General features: G+C 35.0%; 1 protein-coding gene across 23 annotated transcripts in view; it reads left to right on the top strand.

Annotated features, from left to right (window-relative positions):
* The window catches only part of PPP1R12A (protein phosphatase 1 regulatory subunit 12A), a 185,519-nt gene extending 171,337 nt beyond the window's left edge, over nt 1-14,182 (top strand). For 17 of the 23 annotated variants that reach the window (XM_056798543.1, XM_056798541.1, XM_056798531.1 and 14 more), the window contains 6 exons: nt 1,997-2,132; nt 3,615-3,719; nt 6,071-6,118; nt 9,046-9,096; nt 10,142-10,311; nt 11,953-14,182. In XM_056798543.1, coding sequence (XP_056654521.1) covers nt 1,997-2,132; nt 3,615-3,719; nt 6,071-6,118; nt 9,046-9,096; nt 10,142-10,276 — 475 coding nt within the window. In that variant the 3' untranslated portion in view covers nt 10,277-10,311; nt 11,953-14,182. Of the gene's footprint in view, nt 1-1,996; nt 2,133-3,614; nt 3,720-6,070; nt 6,119-8,240; nt 8,272-9,045; nt 9,097-10,141; nt 10,312-11,952 lie in introns of those variants that run through there. The other 6 variants (XM_056798534.1, XM_056798533.1, XM_056798540.1 and 3 more) reach the window with 3 other exon arrangements.
* Nucleotides 14,183-14,614: the final 432 nt, after the last annotated feature.

Raw genomic sequence — 14,614 nt, 5'->3', positions numbered from 1 at the left:
GTGTTTTGCTATAGTGCCTGGGGCTGTACCAGTCCTGCTGCCCCTGCTGAAAGTCATGTGAATTTATATAAAACAGGAGCTAAAGAATTGACCTTTTTCCCATCTCTTCTTTTCTTCTTTATGCATCATCCTGACTTTCTTTTCCAGCCTCTCCCTGTCTACTGGCCTTCCCTGCTGATTGTTTCCCTCATTCTTTGGCAGGGGTGAACTGTACCCTGACCCATCATCCACACGAAATATTGTCCTAAATATTCTCTTCACTTTCTCAGCTAAACTACTTAAGAAATCCTTCTAGACTAGGGAGATATCTTTACTTTCCTCAGAATCTTTTCTTAACCTTCTGTTTCCTGACTTCTGATATAGTTCTTCTGAAACCAGACATCTGATGTCCCCAATTAGGGTTTCTCTCAAGGCTTCATCCTAGGCTTACTGTCTCCCTTGATGAGTTCATCAACTCTCATGAGTTCTGTTCATATTCATACCAAAGTCATCTTCCTCCTCTCCCAGCTCCCAACCCTTTTCTATGACTGTCACTAGTTCTACCATACTTCCAGTTACCCAGGTTCACAACCTGTGTCATCCTACATTTACTATGTAGATAATGTCATATATCTTGTATTTCTGCATTCACAATATTTCCCCTTTATTTGTTTCTCAGAGAACCACCAGTCTAGCCACCCGAGTAGCCCTCCTGCCTCATAGCTCTTCATGTTCCAATACATTCTATGCTCAGCTACCAGAGCGATTTCCTAAAATACAAACTTGACTGACTCTCCCTTTGCCACCTGCCCCAATGGCTCCTTCAGGAATCAAATATGAAATCCCCTCCTTAGCATGTTGTGAAACCCTTCACAACCTTGTCTCTTCTGAGATTTCTAGTCTTTTTGCACTTTACTAGTCCTGCCTTTTTTTTTTTTACTTTACAATCCAATAACCCCTGCCAAATTTCTGTGCTTTGCTCCTGACCTATAGGCTACAGAGGTAGCCTGACTTTATGCCTTTTACTAGTTGGCCCCTATACCCGCTCTGAAGATTTCTACCATCAACAACATTCAGCTCAGATCTCACCTCTGCAGGAGGCCTTTCCAATTGTACCCTCCCTTTTTTATTACTGTATAAATATTTTCTTTGGTTAGTCTATAAATTTCATCTTATGCATTTTAAAACATTCTAAGATGTTTTTAAGCTTCACCAGACCTCCATAGAAATCTATGATCCAATCCCTTTGCTAGCTGCTACTGCTTTTGTTGCTTTCTTCTCTAAAATTAACTTCCATCTGCTCTGTGTGTAGATGTGTGGCATTTACCTAGTTCTTTACGTGTTGTCTCCCCAACTAGACTATTAATTCCTTGAGAACAGCAACTATTTTTGCCTCTTTTTATATTCCAAGCACTTATCACAGTGCCTGGCACATAATGGGTGCTTAAGAAAATGTCTTGCCTGACTGTTATTCATAACTATTACCTCCTTTATGCTTAGACACATGGCCTAGGCTGTAGTCCTGGTTTTACAGTTAACTAGAAGTTAACTGTAATTTGGGCAAATCGCCTAACTTCTGTCTGCATCTCATTGTTCTTCATCTATAAAATGAGAGGATTGAACTAATTCTTTCTATAAAGTCTATCACACCTCTACTCTAAACTATATTCTAAAAGAAATAAACTGTCTCATTCACCCATCCTTCATATGTCTGTCTTATAGATGCCTGAACAGATCTCAAAGGTTGGCAAACCTCACTAAGACAGAGATCAAACTCAACAGACCCTACTACTTCTAACTTGGTTGGATTGACCCAGCAAAGTTCATCTAAAAAGATGACCAGAATTCAAAATAGAAAGATAAAAGTGTTGATTTTTTAGGAATGCAATGTTATCCAGATACAGACTTACTACATGGTTGAATATTTTACTTCTTAATTCTTATGATTTAAAATTTTAGCATAGCCATCAAAGTTTTAACTTAACAAAGTTTTAACTAAAAATATTTTCTTCTGAAGACATGACCCAGGTTCCACATCATCCACCGAGCGTTGTGATTCTTTGCTGAGTCGATCTGGGTCTTACAGTTACTTGGAAGAAAGAAAACTTTATAGTAGCAGACTAGACAGAGATGATTCAACTGACTTTAAAAAGGTATTTGGCCCACCTGATCTTATTGAAATAAAGTCAACATGTGTTTTGCTCCCAAGATACTTTTCTTCCAATGTTATTCCTCAAAAATCACAGGGCTGCCTAAGTATTAGCAGTTAAGTATCAGAGGAGTGAAGTCAGTGAAGGAATTCGGGGATGGTCAAATGGAAGGAATAATTCTGAGTAATAATCCGTAGGGTTCATACTGAATTTAAAGGAACTGGGAACTCAAGTGACATTTAATGATTGAATATTTTCCCTCTTCCTATTAGCAGTACTACAAATTATCCATCCTTTCTCTCTTAACATCTGTAACTGCTTGAATTCAGAGAGTTGTCATAGAGCCCAGGGCTTGGCTAAGGCAAAGGTTAGGTTTTCTGATATTATTGTCAGTAAGCTTAAACAAATAATTTGACAAATATTTATTGAACACCCATTTGGGGTAAGGCAGCATGCAATGTGTTTTTTGAAAGATGATTCCTAGGGGAAGGTAGATAGCACAATGGATTGAGTGCCAGGCCAGGAGGCAGAGTTCAAATCTGACCTCAGATACTTCCTAGCTGTGTGTCCTGGGCAAAGTCACTTAACCACAGTTGTCTAACCCTTACTGCCCTTCTGCCATAGAATCAGTACTTAATATCCATTCTAAGGCAGAAGATAATGGTTCAAAAAAGAATGATTCTTATATCTAAGAGGTTGTAGCTAGGGAAAAAAAAGAACAATTGTCCAAATAACTAATAATATAAGGGAGAATGTGTTAATAAGTACCTTAATCAGGTACAAAGTTATATCAGAGTTTAATGTGTTACTAATAAATAAGTTCAATTTTTCTGGCACTTGAGAATTTACAAAGCAATGTGACTCAGTGCATAAATAGCCAGCCAAGGAGTCAGGAAGACCAAGTTTGAGTCCCATCTCTGACAGATAGTGACTCTGTTGGGTGTTTTTTTTTTCATCCTTGGCAAATCATGTAACTTCTCAGTCAGTATTCCCAGGCAATTTTTTAAAACTAAATTTAAAGCAACACTGCCAATCAGGATTTACAGAAGGTGTTTTCTGATTGAATCCCCCTATACTAATGAAACCATAGGCCCATACCCCTCCCTTAGAAACTATGTTGCTTACAACAACCCTGGAAAGAGTTTAATATTTTTACTATTCTCATTTTATAGATGATATATCTACCAGCTCCTCAGACAAGTTATTTTCCTATTCATGGAAATAGAAATAGTACTAATGTAGAGTTTTTATATGGAATTTTTTTTAAGATGGAAAATTTAAAGTGAAAATGGTTTACAGCTTAAGGATACATTTGTAGGTAATTTCTGATGTTTAATTTTTAAAGTAAACCTATAATATTAAATCATTAATTTATCTCCTTTGGTATGGCAGAACAATTTTTGAAATGAAATCCTAAATGTTTGAAAAGAAATAATAGATCAAAAAAAGAATTGCCCTCTAACTCTACCCCATCTTTTGTCTCAGCTTTATGAACAAATTCTAACTGAAAATGATAAACTGAAAACCCAGCTACATGATACAAATATGGAACTGACAGATCTTAAACTCCAGTTGGAAAAAGCCACCCAGGTTTGTTCTTTTTTCTTTTTTATCTCTAATCGAGACCGTGAATACCATGTTTATCATTCAGGCAGTCTAAAAAATAGCTTTGGGATTGTCTGACTAAAATTAGGGAATCTTGATGCAAGAGATTCCTTTTTTGGTAAAAAGGTAGGAAAGAATTCAGAGATAATGCAGGAATTGCCTCTTGCTGCAATAAATGAGATTGGTGAGCCTGTCCTCTCAAAACGTGTGGGAAAATCTGTCTCCTTAAACAAAATAAAGCTAGTTATTTGCAGTATTTTTAAATGGCTCAAATTTCCTTTAAAGTAATGTTGGGCAAAGTTATATGCATTTTATTTTTAACAGTTCTTTTCTGAGCCCTGCTTGTTTAGAATCTAGCAATGCTTACATGAAGTGAAGTACGTGTTCAAGTGAAGTACAATTCAATTTACAGACATTTATCAAATACACACAACATCAAGGGTTCTTAACTTGGGAGTACGTGAACTTTAAAGAGGAAAAAGTAATAGATTTTGATAATTGTTTCACTTTATTTACTTTTCCTTTATAATTCTACTACGTGTTTTGTCTTATGTATTTAAAAACATTCATTGAAGAAGTCCATAGATTTCCATAGAAATCCACTGGATTACCAAAAGGGTTTATGACCCCAAAAAGCTTAAGGATCTCTGCTTTAGCTTTTCTTTCTTTTTAAATCTTCAAACTCTTATGGGTACTACAACCTATATTCACAGGATTATTAATAGGTTAAGAATTTAACATGGTATCTCATTTGGAATTGTGTATTCATAGGGAAATAAGTACTCCAGTCAATCAACAAACATCCAGCATTTAGCTTAGTGCTTGGCACATAGTAGGTGCTAGATAAGTGTTATCACTTGATTAAGCACCTACTATGTGCCAGGCAAAAGACAATCCCTTGCCCTCAAGGGATTTATTATCTAATGGAGAAAGCACACAAAAGGAACCTAAAGTGGGTCTAAAATAGGGAGAAGAAAGAAATAGTAAGGCATCCTGGTGAGAAATCTGAGGTTTGGAATTCATGATCCCACCCTCCAGTCTTGGAAGCAGAGGGTTATAAGAGCTGAGGTACCCAGGCTGATGAGATCTTACAAGATGAAGAGGTTATCCCAATGATGAGCTTCCTGGGACTTTGTGAAGTCTGTCAGAGAATTCCCCAGAGCAGACAGAGGAAAAGGAGGTCATCAAATAAATATTGATTCATTGATAAATCTTAATTAGTGCTGGTGTTTTCTCCAGTGAATTCTTCGTGTTTCTTTTTTCCTCATTTTTTTGATGGGGGGAGGGGTTTGTGCCATTTCTTCTTTTCCACATTTATTTATCTTCCCTGTATCCCTGCTTCCTTATCCTACAATTTCACATTGGAGAAACTGAGTTTTCCTCTTGCAAATTTTTGAAAAACTGTTAATAATGCATCAGGTCTGATTAGGTTAATAGTGAATGTAGTGATGAGTGTACATAGTAATTAAAATGGCATAAATAACTGGATTACTTAAATCTTGTGAAACTCTTTAATGTTCAATGTTTAAATGTTTTCTTGGACTTTTACATGAAAATAAGACAGTTTGCTTAACATTTATGAAGCAAGGACTTTATGTACAAAAATCTATATTATATTCACCTTTTAATAAGGAACTTTTCATCCATCCCTACACAATAGTAGCAGTCTTTGTAGTAGCACAATCATCAAGAATATGCCTTAAGACAAAATTGTTTCTAAAACTAAAACACCTCATGTACTTGAGAATGTGAGGGGGAAGGGTCATAAGGAACTAAGTAACCTCTGGAAGCCTAATGTAAGGCCTGTAGACATCGAAGTGGCTCCAGCAGAGGCAGATTAAATTGTGAGAATACCATGCCACTGCCCATTCATCTCCATACTCATCTTGTTTTACTTTTTTGTATTTCCCTACTAACATTGTTTTTTCTCCACACCTGATTCTTTATTCAGAGCCTCCCTTCCAACAGGGTTGTTATGAGGATGGAATGAGTTGATGTTTATTAAGTCCTTAGTAAGTGCCATGTCAACGCTAGCTCTTAATAGCTACCCAAAAGCAAACCAAAGAAATATCAACAGAATTTATGATGGGAGTTTCTATTATCCTCAGTCACTTTCTTTCCACTATCCTTCTAGAAAAAGAAAACAATTAGGTTGAATAAGTGTGTTGGGCATTTTGTTTTATTGCTTTATGCTTTTAAGGATAATGTGTTTAGATTTAGTGCAGTTGTGCTTTCTTTTAATAGCTATTAAGAAAGAATTATGTTACTGCTTTTCTCCCTAAGCCTTTGCCCTTCCCATTTCCTTCTTTTTAAAATATATTAACTTTACATTATAGAGACAAGAAAGATTTGCTGACAGGTCACTTTTGGAAATGGAAAAAAGGGTAAGTTTCAAATGTTTTGTTGAAACAAGAATCGTTTTCTTCCTTTGCTACCACTGGAATTAACTGTAAATGCTAGAGATTCATTAACCCTTTAAAAGACTAATAATTTGTGATATAAATACTCACAGATAAAAACTAACTTGGGTTTTTTTAAAGGATTTCCTCTTGAGTACAAAATGTCCTTAGTGAATTGAAGATTTTTTGAAATGCCATCATTTTATCCCATGTAGTATGTAGCTATTAGTAGTACACTTAAAAGATATTCCGAGTTTGGCTCAGCTCATTTTTTACTCTCTAAGTCCATGTGCTTTGAGGAAAACAGCCTTTAAATCTTCATTTCTATGTTGAACTTTAAAGTTTTAAATTGCAAAATACCTTTATTTTTCCAACTATAGCAGCTGTTTTCTTTTTTAGGATTTTACTTTAACCCTTACTTTCCAAATTAGAATCAATACTGTATATTGATTCCAAGGCAGAAGAGTGATAAGGGCTGGACAGTTAAAGTAAGTGACTTGCCCAGGGTCACATAGTTAAGAAGTGTCTGAGTGTGTTCTCTTGATTTATCAAGATTTTCAAGAGCCAAGAATAGTGACTATGAAAAATGTTTTCGTCCCTATTGTAAAAACAAAATTATAAAAACAGGAAAGAACAAAGATAGTGTTTTAATGTTTCATAGGCAAAATTGAGGCCTACAAATTAAAATTTTTGGTCATGTTAGATTTTTAATAGCCATTCTTATTTCAAAATAATTGATTCAAGTTGTAGACATAACTGATTTTCATCAGGGTACTTTATTAAGAAATATTCCATTTAATGAGCATTACTTGAATGGTTTAGCTTTCCATATTATTAGATAATATCCACAAATTTCTAAGAAAATGTATATTTCATATTCATGCTTAATATCTATTTTATATCCTTTCAATATTTTATCTCTGAAGCTTTTATAATAGAATCCTCTATTAGCCAGTGTTAGACAAGATGAGAAAAAAGACAATAGAGTATCTCAGAATCACAAGTAATACAAAACATTTTTATTTTTAAAATCACAGACCCAAATTCACACACAAGCTCAAATCTCCTTCATGTCCTGGTCTCCTTCTACTATAAATAGTGGTTTATAAGTTTAGTTCACTTATATTTATAAGATTAGCTCACTTATAGATATTTAAGGCTATCTTTTCCATTCATCTCAATTCATAGATCAGGATAAACTGAGGCCTAAAAAGGGATTAAGACTTGTTGCCAAGTTCAGGGAGCCCCCCTCCCACTTAGCAGGAGGCAAGGCCAGGGTTTCCCGTTCCCAAACAAAGGGGCTTTCTCCTATACCTGCCAAGCTTGACCAGTAACCTGAAAGTCCCTGTAACTCACTTTTCCCTTTCACTATTTATCAACTTAATTCAGTGGATCTTGATGTGGACAGTGTTTTTTTCCCCGTGCTGGCCAGAACCTGAACTTTGATTCTTCCTCTTAATAGGAGGCCTCAATCTAGAGTAGCACTGTTCAGCTTATAATTGATATTTCGATATAACTGGTTTCCTTTGTCATTTTAATTATTTTATAATTTATGCTTTGAAAGCATATTCTGAACCATCCACAGGCCTGGTCAAGGCAGACATCCATGACATATACACATGACACATACATCTCAGGTTCTTGGGTCTTTTAACATTTTGTGATGTCTGTGCTACACCATCTGATATGTTACTTGGGAATAATAAAACTTGTTTCTAGCTTAGTGGGTGGTTTTCAGAATGAATATATGAAATGAGGTTTGTGAGAAAGCCTAGAAAAACATTTAAGTGTCTAGATAAATTCAAAGGGAGGATGGACTCCTTTATCAGGTGTTGGTGCTTTTAATAGAATTTGGAATTTATAAAGTTTTTGTGCTTGTGATGTTTCTGGGGCATATTCAATACTGGGATAATATGTTGCTTGTAAGAATGTTTGTTGACTGCTGAAGTAGGTGTTATTCAATTGAATAAAATTATAAAGACATTAACAATGGCAATAAATAAACACTTTTACTAAATATTATCAGTAGTTACTAATTGGGAAAAGGTTATCTTAAAAAAGAGCTTCAGTGTGATTAAACTAAATTTAAATGGTTTATATCTGAAAGGTGACCGGCAAGAGTCAGTATCTTCTGGGCGGTATGACCTAACCAAAGTTTTCTAGCACATCAGTTACTGTTGCTTGCTTTTGGCATAACACCTCAGTATGCTAATTCAAAAAAGAAACCAACACCGCCATAATCTACTGTATGCTGCTTTTGCTTATCACTCTTCAAGAAAGATAACAAATATTGCAATAGCTTTTCAATTAGATCCACTGTGTTAATGCTACACAAAGAAATCAACTTAGCTGTAAACCTCTCATCTATCGATTGAAATATCATTATAGAATAATAATGGGGCCAGAGATATGAATAGCATAGACCTCTTAGATTCCATTTATAGCATCCATTTTATTCACATCTGCTTCTGCTTTTCTTGCTTATACCACTTTAGCATAGTTGTTTGGGGTTTCTTTTTGTGTGTGCATATGTGGGCTTGGATTTTTTTTTTAACTTAACATAGGAATTTCTTGGTCTTTGGAATGGTTTCATCTGTACTATAGTTTACCTAAAGTAGTTTACCTAAAAAGCTTAAATAAATAGATTTTGTATAAAACATTTTGTCTGTCAGCATTTCAGAGCTTTAAAGAAAAGACTTTGTTAAAAGAAGTATATTAAAAGCAAGTCTTGATCATTAGCTTTTTCAAACTTTAGAAAGCTTTCTACACATCACCTGCATCACATCTTCTGTCTCCACTGCTCCTGATTTGAGTTTTTTAAATCTTGTATCACTCTTTCACAGTGTAAATTAAAAGTTTTTAAAATGTGATCATTTTGTCTTTACTAATCTCAACACATTATTCTATCCTAGGAACGAAGAGCTCTAGAAAGAAGAATATCTGAAATGGAAGAAGAGCTCAAAGTAAGTAAGCCAAGTCATTTAAAATAAGTTAAGAGTTTGGGCTACATCATTGGAGGCGGGCAGGGGGCACCATTAAGCTGATGGTTCAGAATTGAGGTTGCTCGTGCTGTCCCTTTTCTTTCCTAATGCCTCTTAGTCTGGACCAGTCTACTAAATGGCATTTTTACCACTGAGAAGCTGAACAAGAAAGTAAAAACTCAGTAATTAAGTTTATAGTTTCACCATCTTTGTGAACTCTGGGTATGGAACAAAGTGAAAAACAATGATCATATAAGGTTGAGAAATTTTCAGTGCATTAGCCATAACTGTGCTCTATTAACATTAATACATCAGAAAGCATCCTATATTTTCAGGTATAGAAATTGTTCCACATACTTCTTTATTTTTAAAATATACTTTTCACTACCTGAGAATTTCTCATATATTTGACCTAGGAGCTGTTACTTAGCTATGTATACATTCAGGGGAAAAAATCCAACCTGGTTTTATTCTTTGAGGTTTTAAAATACTGGCTTATAAAGGAATAAAGGGGGGGGGAAATTCATTAGAAATGCAAGAAAGGATATCCCACTTTTTTAAAAGGTGAGCACTAGAAAGGTGGATAAGGATCTGCATTACCTATGGAAATAATTAGGAAGGAAATACTAGTACAGAAATGTTTTTAAACATTAAATATTGCTTCAGGGGTGCTTAAGAGGTGGTTTAGCCTTCATTGAATTGTCTTGAGTAAAATTGGCATATTTGGCACTTCGAGTTTCTAACTTCCAAATAGAGTATCTATTCTGTGTAACAAAATTTTTTTAAAAAAGAAGAATTTCAGAAATGAGATGCTTGGTCATTGTAGAATGAATGGTTTTTCAAATGACTAATCATTTTCCTTTGTGAAGTGTACTTTAAGAATGTATCCCTTTCTAATGATCTTGGCAAGACCTATCTCTAAAACTAATTGGGTTTTATTCCTAACCTGTACTTTCTTTGTACCTGTTGTGCTATTTCTTCCCCTTCTTGTTCTCATTCCTTTTTCTTTATGTTCTGATTCCTGCAGAACCTACATCAAATAAAGCAGATTCAGACTCTGAGACAGTTACATGAGCGACTGGTGACTGAGAATAGGGCCTTGGCCAGAGTGGTAGCCAAGCGTTCAGGGTCCTGTAGGCAACTACAGGCTGTCAAGTTGTAATTTATATGTGCTTCATTTCTTCTTGGTAGAGCCAGGCAGGTGTTTTTTGTTTTAGTTTTAGTGTGTTGGGCCCACTTTTACAATTAATACCTGTGTGTCTGAAGACTGTCATGTAACTGTTTTAATTATGCATGCTGCTTCTTGGAGTTTTTAGAGTGTTCACTAATTATACATGGCAACTGATAAGCTGCAGTCACATTAAAACAGTCACATTCATGCAATCACATTAGTCAAAGATAAAATTAAATCTTTTTTATTTGTTGTATATATATCCCAAAATTACTCTCAAAAGATGTTTGAGGTTGTTGGGTTAGGGGCTTAGGTTTTTGATATTATGGTTATCTTTGCCTTTTTAACAAACAGTCAAGTATGAGCTTTGAGTTGATCAGAAACATCCACATTTGTATTAATAAATTTAGATTAAGATATCATAGTTAAAAGATTTAAAGCTGGAAGGGACCCTGTAGATCATCTAATCCAATTCTCTTATTTTACCTTGCCCACCCCAACCCCCCCCCCCAAAAAAAAGAAAAGATTAATTTTCATTCAGTTCCATTGTGACTTGTATTCACTTTTCTGTTTTGTGCCCATTTTCACCAAAACTACATTCCTCGCCGACTTTTACCTGATATGGTTATGTTTTATGTTGAAGTATGTAGAACATGAACGAGAACTGAAGTCATATATAATCGAACCTTTTTCAAAGATTTACCTGAAAATTTCATTCAAAATAATATTATTACATTTCAAGTTAATTGGTAATTTTATCAGTATTTTGCTATTATCTCATGGAATAATTTAGTAGGCATAAAAACTTGGGAAAGTGTCATTTCTGTGAGGAAAATAGAGTTTGTCATTGAGAATATGTTTTTACTTCCCTAAAATGAATTATTCTTTAATATTTCTAAGCTGAATTTGCTTTCTGCCTTATTTTGTTCTCCCAAAAGAAAGACATATGGCTCAAGCCTTTGCCTTTTCATGGTTGCCTTATCCTAGGTAGTGATCATACCTTGAATACATCTTGACAAGATATTTCTTTTATTCTCTTTTCTACCACCCTCTCAAATTTATTTCTAGTCATCTATCTTATTTTGATCAATTTCAGAAAGTCTTCACCCTATCTGTGTATATTCAATCTTGTTATTGAAGATAGTTTTAAAATAATATATTTTTCCCCAAAGAGATAGTAAACTGAGCATGCACCACACACACACACACACACATCATACCACACCACACCACACATATATATCATAATGCAAAGTGCCTTTAAAATGTGAAATTTCAGTGAAAACTAGAAAGCTATTGGACTTGTTGTGTGCTTAACTCCTACGGCACTAGTGCAGATTGAATCTTAATCTTGAAGCCAAAATGAATCCAAGAAATTTTACTCCCTGTCATTAGAGAACTTGATTGAGTTATTTATTAAACAAATTGGAAATTCCTTCACAAAGGCTTTTTCATGCTGTTCTTCCGTTCCATCTGATTTAGCCACTGAGAATATTTTTAACTGACACAGCTTGCTTATTTGTTTGTGGTGGAAGTATAACATTTGTCAAAAGAGCCATTTAGTAAAATACCTAGAGAGCAGTATTGGCTGTTGCATTGAGATCTTACCCCATTGTTTCATTTCCATCTTTTCCACAGTTAACCTTGGCTTCTTTTTTCACTTGCAGATGCTACCAGATCTGAAAGCAGACAACCAGAGGCTAAAAGATGAAAATGGGGCCTTGATCAGAGTTATAAGCAAACTTTCCAAATAAAAGAGAAGCAGCAAGTCATGATATTGCACATACTAGTCACCCCAGTGGACCAGAGCTGGCAGTCACTGGATTCATGGGAAAGAATCCTTCGAGGCTGTCATTTTCAAATATCCTGCCAAATGCCCTCTTACCTGTGGGTTATTTTATGGGGTTTTCTTTTGGTTTGGGTTTTGGTTTTTTGGTTTTGCTTCATTTTTGTACCAAGACCATTGTTTCATGTTAACGCAGCTGCTGAGAAGATGAAAATGACTGAGAAATCTTGTTTACAGCTACAATATATATAAGGAAAGTGTTCAAGGCCAGACACGCCTCAGATATTTAACCAGTAAGCCTTAGTTGTACATAAACACTTTTGCATCAACAAAAGCTTTCAGCTCTCACAGAAGACAGTTACTCAACGTATTTTTTTTTTGATGTTGTGCCACAACTTCCAATTTCCTTATATTCCATTTTTTGTTGTTGTTTGAAACCTTAAGTTCGGATTTGTCTTTTCTCTTCTAACTACTCATGTGCCAGACTCCCTTCCCCCAGCCCTTGTACAGTGTTTCCACAGCTTTGTCATTTGCAAAGAACACGTCTTCTAAAATACATCTTTGTATAGTGATAGAACATTGTGTTGTTCACCCACCTGGAACAGAGATCCTTGGTGTGGAACATTTGCTTTCACTGTTTGTGCAATATGCATTTATTTCTTGTATGAAATGCTTTAATGTCAGTTCAAATGAGAATTCCACAAATCCTATTTTCTGCTTTCGTTGGTCATATTTTTTGTTTGGGGTTTGTTTTTTTTTAATTGTAGAGTAAGATGTTGGATACTGTAATCTTCACGTTTATTTTAGCAGGTACTGAGTGACGCTGTATATATCAATAAGTGTACTGTTTGAATTTTTAAACTACCACATGGCATGCTTGACTTACTTCATTATTGCAAATGTCTGTTCATACAAAGTAGGCTCCTCCAGAATAGTGTTAAAACAAAATTTGCAAAAACTTTGTGGTATCAAGAATTTAAATATTATGCATTTTATGGAGTCCTATCTTTACAAAAGATTTCTACTGTAGAGTAATTTTCTTTCCAGTTTTCATTTGATAGTGTTCACCATGATTAAAGTTGCTTAAATATGATTGCTTCACTACATTTCACATACCTATATTTATCTGAGTGCTGTCCGAAACTGTTGTGCTAGCCAAAGTAATGTTATTAAATCATTTCCAAGCCTAATCCATTACTCATATTAATGTTTGTTTATATGCACTGTTATTGCCATGTGAAGGGGCATCTAATTTGATACCACCACCATCATGTCAGACCATTTTGTACATTTCAGTGGCCTTTTTCAGAAAAACAAAAACAAAACAAAAAAGAGTACTTAAGCAAAGATGTCTTTTGTTAAGAGACAAACAGCTTTTATATTTTCATTTAACCATGTGAAAATATGACATCTTACTGGCACATAATCTGTCTCCTAAAACCACTGAACAGTTCAGCCATTAAAATAAATTGTACATTGTAAAGCTTGAAGTAGCTGTTGTATTATTGATTATATTGTATACTATATTAAATGTGAATTTGTACCCCTTCATTTAAAAAGGTCATTGTGTTCAACTGCCTAATTTAGGTTCTTTAGGGGGTGGGAGGCTGTTTTGGTAAAGCAGGACATTAAGTCTTTCTGTTGATTGGTTTTATGAAGATACAAGGTTATGCTCTTACTACCAAGCTCAGGATTCTTGATTTTTAAAGGTACAAGGATAGTTTGGGGATTTTTCTTTTGTCATAATTGAACTGTATGAAAGGTGGGTCTGAATATAGAATTTTCATGGTCTGAGGTGAAATATGCAGATAACTGATCAGTTTGAATGGCTGCAACATGTTATGGTGTTGTACAACAGTTAGGCATGCTGAGGATTATATTTCGTGACGTTTGGATGCCTGTGAAGAATGATTAAATACGTGTTTCTAATATTTTAGTGTTTTGTATTTAGGTTATTTATTCTTTGTATCTAAAACTGAACGGCTACTGTGCTATATTGATTTTATTGGTAGTATTGCGCAGACTTTGTTTCTGCATGAAACTAGTTGCAAAACCCACTATTTTGGAAAAAAAATGTATTTTGACATATACAAATAAAATAAATAAAACTATTTTAAATGTCTGGAACTTTTCTAAAGGCATGTTAAATTCTGTTTTGAGTTCAATGATTAAAGCTAGGGAGGCAGTTTTTTTTCTACTTACTGCTCTTTTGGGGTCCATGTTAGGGTTTTTTTGTTATTGGGCTATTTTTGGCCTGGGACTTTTTTAGGGTTTTGCTGCTGCTGCTGCTGTTGTTGTTGTTGTTGTTATTTTGGCCCAGACCTCCAATACATTGGCATAGAAAACTTCCAATGTGGAAATTTGCTCATTTAGTTCCAGTGGCTTTTTTTTTTTTTGCAATTCATAGCCTGAGAAAATGTCTAGGGGTGGAGCATCCAGGTGACTCAGGATAGAATGCTAGGCCTGGTACTACTTCTTTAGCTATGTGACCCTGGACAAGTCACTTAACCCCCATTGCCTAGCCCTCACTGCTCTTCTGCCTT

Source organism: Monodelphis domestica, chromosome 5 (assembly GCF_027887165.1).
Source record: "Monodelphis domestica isolate mMonDom1 chromosome 5, mMonDom1.pri, whole genome shotgun sequence".
NCBI classification, from domain to species: Eukaryota; Metazoa; Chordata; class Mammalia; order Didelphimorphia; family Didelphidae; genus Monodelphis; species Monodelphis domestica.
This window is presented reverse-complemented; position numbering and strand designations above follow the sequence as displayed.